The sequence below is a fragment of the Muscardinus avellanarius genome (assembly GCF_963383645.1).
Source record: "Muscardinus avellanarius genome assembly, chromosome: 4".
NCBI lineage: Eukaryota > Metazoa > Chordata > Mammalia > Rodentia > Gliridae > Muscardinus > Muscardinus avellanarius.
This window is the reverse complement of record NC_137789.1, coordinates 78515057-78530364: the sequence shown is the minus strand read 5'-3', so window position 1 is coordinate 78530364 and position 15308 is coordinate 78515057. Positions and strand designations below refer to the sequence as shown.

Sequence of the window (15308 nt, the reverse complement as noted above, 5' to 3'; positions counted from 1 at the left end):
CTAAATTGCTGAGGCTGGCGTCAAACCTGTAATCCTCCTATTTTAGCCTCTCCTAACAGGCCCAGACACTCTGTGCCTTTTTAATCTAGATGTTGTTGCCTATCAAACATGACAAGCCAAGAAGACGAGTCGAGTCTCTGAGGTGCTATTGCTTTCCTCCTCTCCTGACTTTCCTCCCACTGCTCTGCTCTCATCCTCCCACAAACACTACTGAAGAACCCTGCACATGTATGCGCTCTCAAGCAATGTGCTCCCTTGGATGGGATTTTAAAATATACAAAGAAAATTTGAATTGTTTGGCTCAGTTCTGTCCAGAGTAAAAAATAAAAAGCCAAATGGTGTTTAAAGTACCAAGCGGCCAACACAGTTATAGTACTGTGGGAGAAAAGAGTCAATCTCTCAAGAATGGCACCAGAGTGCAGTGGAAATGTTACGGGCTTTTATTACATACTTGTCATTCTTATGATAGGGTGGTATATTGAATTTAAAACTACCTATCAATTATAAAAGGCATATGCAAAAAAAATTTAAGGATTTGTGTCCACTAGCTTAAGAGGTAGAGAATGCATTCAGTCAATAGGGTCAAAGAGCCACTTGGGATCATCTAAAAGATATCATTAATTTTTACAGTGTAATTTCATTTCTGGAGCAGCTCCAGCATCGGCATTCTATAAAAATCACTTCAAGTTTAGAATTATGCTATATGCTTGCAGCAACATCACAGAACAGTAGTGTGCCATATGCTGCTACTTAGCAACTTAGTCTATAAGTCCCAAAGCATGTACTGATTTGAAAATTGAACAGGAATTATAATTGTTCAGTGATGCTATGAGGCAAGTTGTCTTGGGTTACTAAACTATGCAGATGTTTGATGTTATGTAGAAAAAGGAACAAAACTATTTTCCTTTTTCCTGCAGGATGACTAAAGTCTTATTTATGGCTGCCTAAAGGGGTAAATTGATTAAAATTCCCTAAAAGAATACCAGGTAATGAATTCTTGCACACACTATATTACAGTAAACAAAAGGAATGTTAAGTGTAAAATTTAGTGAGAACCATTCAACTTATGTGATTTGTGAAGTTTATTCCCCTCCAGGGGATGTATTATCTTACATTAGTCTAATTTTTAGAATAGCTCATTCTCAAAACATTTTCATATATGCTGTATTATTTTAAAAAAAAGACTTTGCTTCTGGCTGGAAAAACCTGCCATGTCTTTAAAAAGTATTTGGAGCTTCGTATTCTTTCCATATAAATTATCACTGGTATTTGAAACATTCTCAGTACTCTTGACCCAAATATTAAAAAAAGTAATGTCAGTTGTTTAATTTTAGTAAGGGTTTTATATGACCCACTGCACTTGAGTTTAGATATCTGAGGAGCCAGGTTGTTATAATGCATATGTTCTGAATTTCCAATCCTTTATCCCAAAGTCTTTAAGACAGACATAATGATTCTCTGAAAGGGAGCAGCTGCTTTATAGCAGTAATCATTTATTGAGTTTGTGTTTCTACTGTTTCAAACAAATTCAATTAGCCCTTACACTTCAAAACCCTAAAGGCACCAAAGGGATGGTACTGGTTGCTTTAATCTAATAGTAATACTAAACTTGTCAGTACACTTTGGGGATTGATGGTTAGAAAAAAATTAATAGTAACATTTTTCATTTTTTAATCAAACAGTCCTATTCAGAACCACCTATGGAACTTGCAGGGTACTTAGATGCATGCATTTAGTTAAGTAAGAATTGTAAATGCAAATACCAGCTTTCCAGAGATATTCTCAAACTGATCAACTCAAATGAATGGAAAGAAATGTAGTCAAGATATTTGAACTTGATGGTGACCTTTTAATCAGAACAGTGCTGTGAATATCCAGGATGTGTATGGAGAAGGCAGTGGCTATAATGTTTCTAAATAAATGCAAAATTCACTAGGATGCATGCTTGCCTGTTTTGAGTTAAGCAAGAGACATTCTGCTCACAGACTATATCTCCAACATGCACATTAGATTTAATTCCCTGACAACCACCATGAAGGAAAAGTAGTTTCATACTTCTCTCTGCTCCCCCTCCCTGCCCAGTGATCACATCTATTTAGGCAGAAAAATAGGCATTGGAAATACTGTTAGGGCTTACACTCTAGTGACTGTTATGTGGCATCCTAAGCTACCATGGTTTCACTCTTCTACAAAAAAGTAGGGTGTGTTCACAACATGCTCCTGTGGAATCTCGTTCACTTATTTATTTTTGATAACAAGGTTCTTCTATTTTATGTTATACTGGTACCCCAGGGCAGTTATAATTTTGCTTTAAATGCCCTCTCTGGATTAAAGGGCCTGGTCTTAAGTATGTAAAAATAAATAAATAGACAAGCATTTACTTTTATAAATGTGATCATTTACATTCTCATTGGACTTCTATTGTCACTTCTCATGATTAAACACTCTGTCAACCATTCTCAATGAAATGGATACAAAGGTGTCCTTGAAGGGCTTTAATCCTATGGCACTTTGGGGGTCTGAGATGACCCCCCCCCCCGGTCAGAAGATCCTAAAGGCAGCTTCTACTGCCCATCAGCCCTGTGATTTCCGTGATGAACGTAATGTTTTATTGCAAATGGCCCCAACAGTTGATGATGAAAGCTATTTGTGACATGTGTAGCTTATAATGATTAACTTGTCTACACTCAGAAGCACAAATAACCTGCACCTGTAAGACTTTATTTCCTAAAGGTACAACAACTGTTTAGGAAAGATCATGCTGGCAAAACAGCTGCTTGCCGTTCTGGAGAGGAAACAAGGTGGAACCTTTCAACAAATGCCAGCCCGGTATTTTATCAGCTCCATCTCATTAACTGGAAACAAGGCTTAAATGCTTTGTTTATAAATTATGATTATTCCTGATTGCGGCAGTTACTGATAGTGCTCCTCATTTGCAATGCAACTCTTTGAATTTGTTTAATTACAATTTGAAACAAGGCAGAGAAGATTAATTAACCCACCTGGCTGGCTGGCACATAGTCCTGGCTCGGCTCTGTCATGCTCATATACATGTTCTCACCGTCAAACTGCAAATGAAATAATAGTAAACAGTCAGCAATCTTGACTGTACTGTATGGGTTTTTTTTTCCACTATCAAACTGGCAAACAGTAGCTATAAAAATACTGTAGCTGGGAGTATGAAAAATCTGTCATAGCAGGCGAGTCACATCTTTTCTTTGATGTTTCTGTTGTCCTCTTAAGTGACCCTGGATGTCAGTGATTCGGAGTAATTAGTGCTCTAGTAATTACAGCAAGCAAGCAAGAAATGAATGGTTTCCTTTCATCTACAATCTGTTTTAAAACAAAATGGCTCATTTTGCACACCATGTATACATATTGCAGCTTGGTTGTAATAAAGTATTAAATGAATGGTATGATTTCTGAAAGCAAGGAATAATGGAAATACAAGGAGGCACAGCTCGGTGCATTCTGAATTCAGCTCTCAAAAAAGAAAAAGAAGATGTAGAGTTTTCATAATAGATTAAAAGTAGCTTGGCCATAATAGCTTTCTGATAAAAAATTAACTTTATAGTCATATTTGAAAAGAGCATGTGCTGCTATAACCATGGCTAAGAATGGATATAAGAATAACAATGAATAGCAATAAAGACATACAGGTGTGGTGATTAAATTTTCTCTTTTGAAATATTTTCAAAGATAGAGAATTAAGGTAAGTATTGTGAATGCATAGAAATTCACCCAAGAATTTGCAAGTTAGAACAAGAGAAAAGGAGGAAATTCACATGGGCAGCCCAATTGTAAGCAGACTATCAGGCAGTACCAGTCACAATAAATAACAACAAAATGCTCTTCACAATGTTGTTTTTTGAAAGCAGTGATCACTCCATTGAGACTTAATTCTCCACTATCTTTTAGTCACTTGATAAATGCATAAAGCATTCTTCGTTATTTAGAGGAGGAATTTTCCCAAAGTAATAATCAAATCAACAGATAAAACCAACTTCAAAGAGCTGAGTCTGGATATATGTCCAATGACACACTTCAGATGGGGGGGACAGGAAAATGCAGGAAAATTTTTTTAAAAAAGAACAGTTATCCAGGTGTGGTGGCGCACGCTTGTAATCCCCATGCTTGGGAGGCGGAGACAGCAGGATCGCGCAGGTTCGAAGCCAGCCGCGCTGGCTTAAAAGACCCTGTTTCCAAATAAAAATATATTTTAAAAAATAGGTCTGGGAGTGTAGCCCAGAGGTAGAAGGGCTTCCAGGAACCCCAGTACCACCATAAATAAATAAATAAATAAATAAATAAATAAATAAATAACAGAACAGTTATCAATATAAAGGTACAAATGCAATATAATACGGACCTGTTTATATACCACCGAAACAGAAAAAATGTGTTACATCAAAACAGAAAAGAAAATGTTATAGACATCTCATGCCATCATCTATGAGTTGGTAGTTTAAAAGATTATATAAACACTCCAGAAGTACCAGGGCCTCTAAACTATAGTCAGCAGTAGTGGGTGCCTTGAGGATTCACATAATCATAAAATATAAAAGTAAAACCTCCCCCCACACACAGATGCTAGAGCTTTCTTTTGGTTAAATTCAAATAAAGGTCACGTCACATATCATATCGTCAATATATTTTATGTCCTGAAAACAACTTATCTAAACAGATTACTTATTTGAATACTGTGGTTGTTGGTGCAAATCAGAAATAACACAACTAGAGAAGAAGAGCTGGATATATTGGTTGTTTTGTCAACTGGTTCAGGACCCTTGAATCTCAGTGAATTATCCAGGGATGCCATGCCATGGGTCAAGTGGCTGTGAACCCAAAGACCAACGGGCCCCCATCTATCTGACCATTACTCTTAGCAACTCAAGAGCTGACGAAGAGCAACATCGTGCATTTCTCAGTTATCAGCCACTGTTGGAGCACACCGGTTTGTTTGCAAATGTTTTTAATGTTAAGATGCCAGAGAACCATTTTAAATATGGACAGTTTCTTTGACTATAACAAACTAAACCAAACAGAAGTAGTGAAGTGAATCAAATACTCCAGGGCCTATGCATATTCTATAAATGTGCTACTTTCTATTTCATCTTCTCTAACTCATTTTCTAAATCTGGTGTCATTCTCAAGCCAACTAAGACTTTAAGTTTTGGTTTTAGTCTATCCAAATTATACGCTAATTGAGTATGTTCAATGTTACTGCTTTGGATAGGAACTTCTTCCTCAAAAAGTACCAATACTTATGTATTACTGAGCCAAGGCTGAAAGAGAATTTTGCAATAAAAGGTATGTGGCTATAAAATACCCATCTCTTAGCACATTCCATGTCCCTGTTACTTGTGCCTTTACAGGTGTTAACTGATGTATTATCTGATTTAGTCTTCACGATAGCACAGACCTATATATTACTAGTACCTGCACCTAAGAAATAAAAATACAAAGGCACAGAGAAGTTAAGCTAGATGTCCAAAGTCACACCACTCATAAAGAGGCATGGCTGCAGTTTGAACCTGGGAAGACTGGCTTTCTAGAACATACACTTGCCCACTAAAGCACATCAACACATTCTGATCATAGTGATGAGCTAGTTATCAAGTCAGAAATCAATGCCAAAAGATTTTCATAACAGAGTAAGGCAGTACAGGCTGAGAATTCTGAATCTGAAAATCCAAAAGTAGAAATGCTTCAAAATCGAAAACTTTTGATTACCAATGTGATGCCACAAGTAGCAACTTCGCGACATCACCCCACATGATGAGCAGCAGTCAAGACAATGGTACACTAAACAACACAGAAAAATATCTCTGGCTACATGTATTATAGAAAACACAAATGCATTTTGTGTTAGGACCATGGTCCTATCCCAAAGATCCCTCCACATATGTACCCAAATATTCTTCAATCTCAAAAAATATGAATTCTAAAATACTTCTGGTTCCTAGTACTTCCATAAAAGATATTTAACCTACATCTCAGTGATTTTGAACTTTTGCCCAGAATTTCTGTGGTATTATGAAGCTTTCAAACAAATAATCAGTAAACTAACAGTTTAGTAATTAGCCTTACAGATTATCCCTGGGTACTTAAAAACTGAGGGCTATGATGATTAACTTTATGTGCCGACTTCACAGACCCAGATTGTGCCCAGATTGTGTGTGTGTGTGTGTGTGTGTGTGTGTGTGTATGTGTGTGTGTGTGGTGTGTGTATGTGTGTGTGTGTGTGTGTGTGTTATTGGGGATTAAACCCAGGGGCATTTTACCTCTGAGCTACACCCCCTGCCACTTTTTTAATTTTTGTTTTGAAACAGGGTTTCACTAGGTTGCTGAGAGTCTTCCTATGCTGCTGAAGCAATCCTCCTGTCTCAAGCCTCCCACATACTAATATTACATGTGTGTACCAATACGCCCAGCTTTCAACCATTTGCTCAAATGTTATTGTGGGTGTTTATGGGAGAGTGTCTTTTCTTTTCTTTTTTTGGTCTTTTCTTTTCTTTTCTTTTTTCTTTTTCTTTCTTTTTTTTTTTTGCAAGTCTGACGATGGAACCCAGGGGCATTTGACCTCCAAGCTACATCCCTGCCTCATTATTTTTTTTTATTCTTTATTTTGAAACAGGGTCTCACTAAGTAGCTGAGGCTGTCCACAGACCGCGATCCTCCGGTCTCAGCCTCCCGAATGCTGGGATTACAAGCGTGTACCTCCACACCCAGCTGTATTATCTTTTTAAAAAAATTTTATTGCTGCATTGTAGTCATCTATCTTAATGGGGTACAAGATGGTGGAGGAATACGTGCACACATCACCCAGTTAGCCCTTACCTAATTCCCACCCCATTCCTCCCTTCTTCTCATGTTTGGCTTGGTAATTGACTTTGTTTTCGATAAATTAGCATTTAACTCCTTAGACTGAGTAAATCACATGGCCTTCCTTCTTAGATGGACATCAGCCATGGTACTGAAGGCTTGCATTACTCCTGCCTGACTGTTGAGCTGGAATACCAGTGTTTTCTTGCGTTTGGACTCAATTGAAACACAAGTTTTTCTAGAGTCTCAAGCCTGACAGCTTTCAAGCTGGAATGACACAGTCGACTCTCCCAGGTCTCCGGCTTGCCAACCACAGATCTGGGGACTTCTCAGCCTCAGTAACTGCATCAGCCTCCCTGCGCTTGGGAGGTGGAGACAGAGGATCTCCAGGTTCGAAGCAGCCACGCTGGCTTAAGAGACCCTGTTTCCAAATAAAAATATAAAAATTAGGTCTGGGAGTGTAGCTCGGAGGTAGAAGGGTTTCCAGGAACCCCAGTACTACACACACACACACACACACACACACACACAATTGCATCATTCAATTTTACATAAGAAATCTCTGTGTCTGTCTCACTCACTCTCCCTAAATACTCCTGTACACATTTTGTTTATTTTGTGTCTCTAGAGAACCCTAATACAAGTGATTTTTAAAATTACTATCATGATATTCAGAACTTTCCCAAAAGTATGTGTCTGAAGGCCTCCTGATATGGAAACACAATTGCTAGTTTCTAGAAAGCAGGGTCATGCGGCCTTGCTGTGAGCGTCTCTGTCCCTAGTTCCTACCATGCCCACTTCCTATTCTTATACATCCCTCACATGACCAACTCCACCTGTCCAGAATGGCTTCCTGTCCTCTTGTTATTGGAATGTTTCTTTGACTCCGGGGCTTCCCTTCTTAAGAGCTGGCGGTCTCTAGCTTTCTGGCTCCGGGCAGCTCTCTGTTTCTGGCAGGTTTCAGAGGACACAGCACATATCTTAGTTATCTTTGGTGGCTCTGTAGTTTAGGGGGAGCATAAAGTCCTCAAGAAATGTTTATTTTCTAATCTATAAAAATCAAAGTCTATACTCGATTAAATAAATGACTTAAGAGAAAGTGGCAGCAACTTTAGAAGAAGATTCAGCTTTCTGAAAATGTTTTAATGTTGTTTTTGTTTCTGTGGTACTGGAAATTTAAGTCAGAGCCTAGCATATGCTAGGCAGGTACTTTAACATAGAGTTGCAATCCCAGCCATATTTTTTTTCTTCTTTAAGGTACTGACCCAAACACTTAACAGTGAAGCCAAAATGTGGTGGCGCATGCCTGTAATCCCAGTAGTTGGAAGGCTGAGACAGGAGGACTAAAAGTTCAAGGCCAGCCTCAGCAACTTAGCAAGACTCTCAGCAACTTAGTGAGATCCTGTTTTAAAATAAAAAAATAAAAATGGCTGGTGGCATAGCATAGAGGTAGAATGTCCCAAGATTCAATCCTCAGTACAAAAAAAAAATGGTAGATTAAAATTGATATCAAAACAGAAGCCCTTAGTAGTTCCTTGCTGTGGCTTAGGGAAAGGGAACCCTGCACCAGGTATCAAGGGAACAATAAGGTACAAATGATACAAACAGATGCAAAGACAGACTGTATCTTTAAATCTAAAAACTGCCATGATCACCCTCCCTTCACTCTGAAGGCCTGTTTCCTTCAGGCCAGAATTCTTAAACGGTTCACTCAATCTTACTTAGAGCACTATAAGTACAGTTAATTCATGCTTAGATACTTTGTTAGCTTACAAAATGTATTTTTAGATAGATAAGTCTTGAGGAAAATACTGTTCAAAGCCCAATGATATGGGTATAGCCTACTTGTTATCCATCAACCAGACAATGTTGGCCTAAAGATTCTAAGAATAAAAGAATGTCACTTCCTGCTCTGTGCTTCATGTTGGAAGAAGTCAACACACACATGCTCACTATTTACAAAGTTCCCTAAAGGGAGGAGCCCTGCTCGCCCCAGAGATCGCCCACTACCTCTCTGCTGGCTGTCTCTTTATCAGTCTCTCACTCTGGGGATGGCCCACATTCTCCCTTGTATGTGTATTTCTGCTTTCATAAATAAACTTCTATATGTATCTCTATTCTTTGTTTTGAAAATTCTTTTCCAACTCCATCTGCACCATGACCTTTTTGGTGGCCCATATGAAGAGTTTTTCCAACACTCATACTTTTACTTTAAGGCTCTATGAGAAATGTTTTAAAAGAATAGAAATGAATGGGCCCTATTGCTCAAATTTTTTATTTGCTTTCTCCAGATTTTTATTTTATGATATTTTATTTAGTATAAAATATATAGTTTGGCCAGGAATCAAGAAATCTCGCTATACATAGTTATGTCCTCTTTCCAAGGAATTTCGAGTTACCAAACAAAAATACATATATCATAGCAGGCCTCCTCATTAAATCTCTTGCAGTTAAAGGCTTGTAGCTGGACAAAGCCTGAGGCCCGGGGAAGTGATCAAGATCCCGGCTCCTCCTGCACCAGGGTGTGCCCGTGCCTTCACAGTCCGCCCAACCACACCCCACCCAGGAGCTGCTGCCAGGGTTTTCACAGGCTTCCTGCCAAGCCCACAATCTTAGAAGGCATCCACGTCTTAGGCTTATGGCCAGGTGTCATTTGAAGTAGAAGTGCACCTCACAGTGTTCTAGAACTTTGGTTTTAAAAAGATGCCTGAAACCATCCATCTGAATCGCTCATGTCATGAAAGAAGAAATAGAGCATTGGTCACGTGAGTCATCTGAGAATAGCACCAAGATCTAGACTCTGAGTAGAAGAGTTTTCTACTATGGCATGCTGCTTATATTCTATCACCTGTAAAATATAGGAACCAAACTCGGCGGCTACGCACTCTTCTCTTTCCCATGGGGTTATGACCCAGTAAATCCATTTTTAAGTTGAAAATATTGTGAGTCAAAAAGTGCATAGAATGTCCCCAACCTCCCTTCCATGGCGACTCAGCAGTGCTGTGCACTGTAGGGTGTGGGCTGCTTCCCTTGATCCTGGGGTCAACTGGGGCTGCGGCACTTACACCACCCAGCACCACAAGAGAGCACCAGCCTCAATGTCGCTGGCCCAAAAACAGCTCAACATTCAGAGTGAGAAACATGGTTTCTACTAAGTGCACATCACTATCTCATCATGGTAAGGTAAAAAAAAAAAAAAACTTAAGTCAATAAATCATTAAGTTGAACCATCCTAAGTTAGGGCTCGTGTATGTGCTGAGTTCACTGACCCAGACTCGAGGCCTGGCATCAGTGCTTTTCACGTTCTATGGACCCAATTCCCTCTACATGAACCACATATTAGATAACCGTTGTTAATTATTACAATAAAATAATTTTTGTTATTTGTGGTACTAGAGATTGAACCCAGGGGCTTTCTACCTCTGAGATGCAATGCCCAGCACTACTTTATTTTTTATTTGGAAGCAGGAGCTTGCTAAGTTGCTGAGGGCCTCACTAAGTAGCTGAGGAGATTCTCTTGTCTCAGGCTCCGAAGTACTGGGATTACAGTTGTGTACCACCACGCCCAGCTAAAATTGTTTGATTAAACAAAACTAACTGTACTTCTTTACTGCTTATGTTTATCACAATTGTTATTTTTAGAAGTCAACTGAATTTAGACATTACCATTTTTTCAAAACACACTAGGGCTTTTTAATTTCCATGTGCTCTCAATGTCAAAACTGAAACAAAGTTTGGAAGAAAAAATAGACTGACTTATTTAAATCTAAATGTAAATGGCATCAGCCCAGGATTAGCCCTTCTGACCAAGTGCTTTTATACTCTTCATTGTGTTTTTGTTTCAAAATGCCCAGAGAGGCAATCACATAAAAAGTCATTTATAATCTTCTGTTACCGGTTTTTTAAAAATTGTTTTTAGAGGATATTAACCAAACCCATAATCCCAAAGAGCTTTTCAAACTAGGTAGTTATTATTCCTTCTATTTAAAAACTGAAAGCAGACATCTAGCACTGTAGGAACATAGCGAATGATTAGTAATATTGAGCAATATAGGGCAACCAAAGCCACTAAAACAAGAGAAATCAAGACAGAATGTGAAATGTAAATCAATCATTGACACTGGCACAGAAAATGGGATCTTTTTAGGGAAACCATTACAAGAAAACCAGAAAACTGCTGCAGAGGGAGGGGAAAAAAAGCCTCATGGAATTTCTAAAACAGTGCCACATTGTATTGCCTGTAAAGGGAAAAACCTTACATTTCTGGGTGTTTTCTGAAGGAATATTTGATACTTTTTTAAAAAAGCTAAAAATGGAAATGTTTATAAGAGCAAGTTAATTTTGATATTTTATAGAAGATGTATTATAATAAATCATAATAAGAGAGGGCAACATCTTCAAAACAAAACTTTCATTTTTGTATTTCTTGGCCCAGTATAAGATTACATGTCTTTTTTTTATTACTGAAGAAATAACTTTTGGCAACAAAGTCAAAAGTCCTTTGCTGTATCTTTAGAGCAAAACTCCCCCCCCGCCCCCCCCCCCCGGTACTGGGGATGCAACCCAGGGGCGTTGTACCTCCAAGCCACACCCCAGCCCTATCTTTTAGTCTTTTTATTTTTTTGAAACAGGGTCTCAGTGAGTTGCGAAGGGACTTGCTAAGTAGCTGAGGCTGTCCATGAACCGTGATCTAGAGCAAAGCCTTTTGAAAGCAAAGGTTGGAATGATGGGGCTAAAGTGCGGGTTGCATAGTCACCACTAAGGTGCACAGCGTTGTGGAGCCAGGAGAAAGTGGAGTATGCTGACTTCCCCACTTCACACAGGCCCTGACCATTTTCTTTTGGTCAGGAGCCCTGGAGGGGAAGTCCATGTCTACTTATTGTCCTGCGTCAAGACCACATCGTTGATGCAAGCTCGTTCATCTATGTCAGTCTGTTTCCATGCTGAGCTTCACTGAATGAAACATCCTGTGCTCAGTGGGCCTGGGAAGGGATTCATTGTTAAGAGAAAGTGACCAGGCAGAGCCAAGACTCTCAATATCCAAAGAGAAAAAATCAGAATGACTGCTAGTGCTTTGTGCACATTTGTGTTCCATCCCAAAGGCACACAGAGCTAAACTAGGAAAGAGGAGCCCATCTAGGCCGGGCTCCTGTCACTCAAACTTGATTGGCAAACACTTCACTTAAGATCTGAGAGGGACGGAGAGATGAAAGTCATCAGAGCACAAAGTGGCTGTTCAGAAGACTTAGTGAAAAGCAGGGAAGGAAGAATACGGAACCCACAGTTCAGAACCTAGGCTCTGCTTTGGAAACAAATTTAGATTTTATTTTTGTCCTAGCAATATATTTATTTTGGGAAGGATTATATATCACATTTCCTTTCTTAACTTTGGAAACTTCAACTTTCAATAATAAAGTTATGCACTTACTCTCAACCTGTCCTTATAAACCCAAACCTGCCCTTATGTCTGGAAGGCATGAATCTCAAGGAGAGAAACACAGCAATTTCTCTCTGATGTTAAGGGCATGACTACAATACAGTGTTTTTATTGTTGTATTTTAATAAATACACTAAACTTATAAATTCTAATGCACATTGTACTCTTTTAAGTCATCATCTAAAAGGCTCCACATGTAAGATAATAATACTATCATGGTTCAAAACAGTTAACATCATCCTTTTTAATCCTATATAATTATATTAAGCCACTTAATTTTGTCACAATATTGCAAAACTGTGACTTTTAAACTCTTATTTTTTGGAAGACAAAACTGAGATGCAAAAGAATTTGTAACTTGTTCAACCACACACCTGCCAGATGGACTCAGCCTGCTTGATGCTCAGGACTTGACTATTGACCTTTGCTTCTGGCAGCAGATGATTCCCATGGTCATGGAGCCCCAGGGACAGCACTCTTGCTGCCGTCACAGCTGTAGACTGAGGTGGTCCTAAGCAGATCACCAAGTAACATAAAGAACCTCTGCCTTGGGTGGGGTTGAGGAGCTTCTGCCCTTCTCAGCATCTGCATGGCTGGTAACACACCCTGAGAATGCAGGGGAATTACAAATGGCATCTCTTCCTGTCTGTCTGGATATGTCTCTCATGCCCAGAATCTAGCGTTGGAATGTTTCAGTACGTTTTGTCCTCCCTGTCTCCCAGCCTTGCTTTCTTCCCTCTGGTTCCCCTGTCTTGACCACCCATCCTGGTAACAGGACAGTTTTCACTGCAGGGTCTGCTTTCTGGAGAGCCTGAATTAAGAAGGAGCCCAATAGCACCAGTGGGTAAGCGACCATTTTCCTAACTGCAAAGTTACAATAATCTCATCTCCTTCTCGATCTTCTTCCATGATATAACTATGCTATTTTTAGGAGTCCTTACTTCGATTTTAAATTCCTATACACAGATAGAAACATATATATGAAACAGGAACGAATAGAAAAACAAAACTTTCCTATCTCATGAAAGCATAACTTTACTTAAAAGAAAACAATGCAAGTTTCTAGAAAATTTCATTAATCTTGAACTTTCAGTACCAAGCAAACCATTTTCAATAGGCTGTTTAAGGAAGTCAATAATATGTAGACAAAAGCTTAACTCTAAAGCCATTCTGGTGATATTATTGGAAATAAGTTTAATGTGATCAAAATAATCGAGATATATCCACTGATTTTTACTAAAAGGTATCCATGAAATCTCTAGTATCAAAAAAACCAAGAGCAAAGATTTCTGATTTCTTGTTTCCTTGTTTTTTAAATGAGTTCCCAAGCAATTCTGAAACCTTTTAAAGTTTGAATCCATAAAACTACACATACCACTGATCTGTTTTAGATAAACTTTCCTGAATCCATCTATGAGAAGAACAATTGGAGAATCTCAAACTTGCTCGCAGTCCTTGCCTAAGCTCACGTCCCGTTCTATGGGCTCTCACCTCACTTACACACCACCTAAATCCTACCTAGATGTGGAATGAAAAGTGTGAAAGCAATAGCTTTGGGGGTGTTTGCTCTTTTATTGCTGGTATTCTTTTTTAAACACAGTGTGAGCATTTTTCAGGATATGACATGTAGAGAAAAAGGTGAGACTATTTTACACCATATGTCTAATCTGGAAGAGTACACTCAGATCTGGGAACCTCAAAATAGGAAAAATGTTAGACTAGAAGGTTCAGGGCACTGAAATGATTATGGGAATTGAATGACAGATGAATAACAGAAGAGGAATAACAGAAGCTCTTTAAGACTAGTTAGGTTACAATTGAGTAAGCTGACAAGATACATAGCTTTTAAACAAACTAGGATAATTATTGAATAATTTTGAGACTAAAGACACTAGTACCAATAAAAATACACATAAAAAGATATAAGGTTATTAAAATAAATATTATCATTTCTCTATTATTAGTACTTAGACAAATAACATTGCAACTATTTGATAATAATTATGTTACAAGACTGGACTTTTGGTAATTAAAATCTCTTTATACTAAGACAAGTGTCAGAATATATTTTGGTATATTCTGAACAAATCTCAACAATTGGAAATATAAGAGATTCAGTTTGCTTTAGTTCATTTCCTTTTAAAGATCTTTTTAAACATTTTTTGAGATTCTAGACTTTCTGCTTTCTAAATGAAAACATGAGAGTTTCTGTTTTCTAAATGAAAACATGATAACATTTTAAAGAATAGCAGGGAGAAATAAATGCAATCCTTCAAGTCACTGAGTTTGAGTATGGATTTGCTCACTGTGATAGGGCGCAAAGCCCATTGGCAGGTACAATTCATTAAAAATATTTAAGAAGTCAGTCAGTTTATTTGTTATACCAAAAGGGCTATAATTTTTAATTATTTTTTTCGGTACTGGGGATGGAACCCAGGGGCATTCTACCTCTGATCTACACTCCCAGCCATATTTTTTTATTATTTATTTTGAAACAGGGTCTCACTGAGTTGCGAAGAGCCTCACTAAGTGGCTGAGGCTGTCATTGAAACATAATCCTTTGGTCTCAGCCTCCTGAATGTAGGGATTACAAGTGTGTGAAACCACACCCAGCTATATTAATTTTTAACATCTTCAAATACAATATGGTCATCCATTTTTGGCTCATTTCCTTTGATATTGAACCCATGATCTGATTGATGTGACCCACCATCCCTGATGACAGACATATATTGTTATCAAGAAGATATCCAGCCAAGTGTGGTGGTGCGTGCTTAGAGTCCCAACATTTGGGAGGCTGGACAGGAGGATTATGGTTTGTGGACAGCCTCAGCTACTTAGTGAGGCCCTTTGCAACTCAGTGAGACCCTGTTCAAAATAAAGAATAAAAAATGGGGCTAGGGGTATAGCTCAGAAATAGAATGCCCCTGGGTTCCATCCCAAGTACCACACAAAAGAAAGAATGCAAGAAAAAAGGAAGAAAGGAAGGAAGGAAGAAAGAAGGAAGGAAGGAAGGAAGGAAGGAAGGAAGGAAGGAAGGAAGGAA

The 15308-nt window shown here is 38.5% G+C and overlaps 1 protein-coding gene across 1 annotated transcript in view; it reads right to left on the bottom strand.

Moving 5' to 3' along the window:
- TOX (thymocyte selection associated high mobility group box) overlaps positions 1-15308 on the bottom strand; it is a gene marked incomplete at both ends in the record, with an annotated part of 310566 nt that overhangs the window by 143905 nt on the left and 151353 nt on the right. Inside the window, one exon of the mRNA XM_080695338.1 lies at positions 3003-3068. Within this exon, the coding sequence (XP_080551464.1) occupies positions 3003-3068 (66 nt within the window). The remainder of the gene's footprint in view (positions 1-3002; positions 3069-15308) is intronic.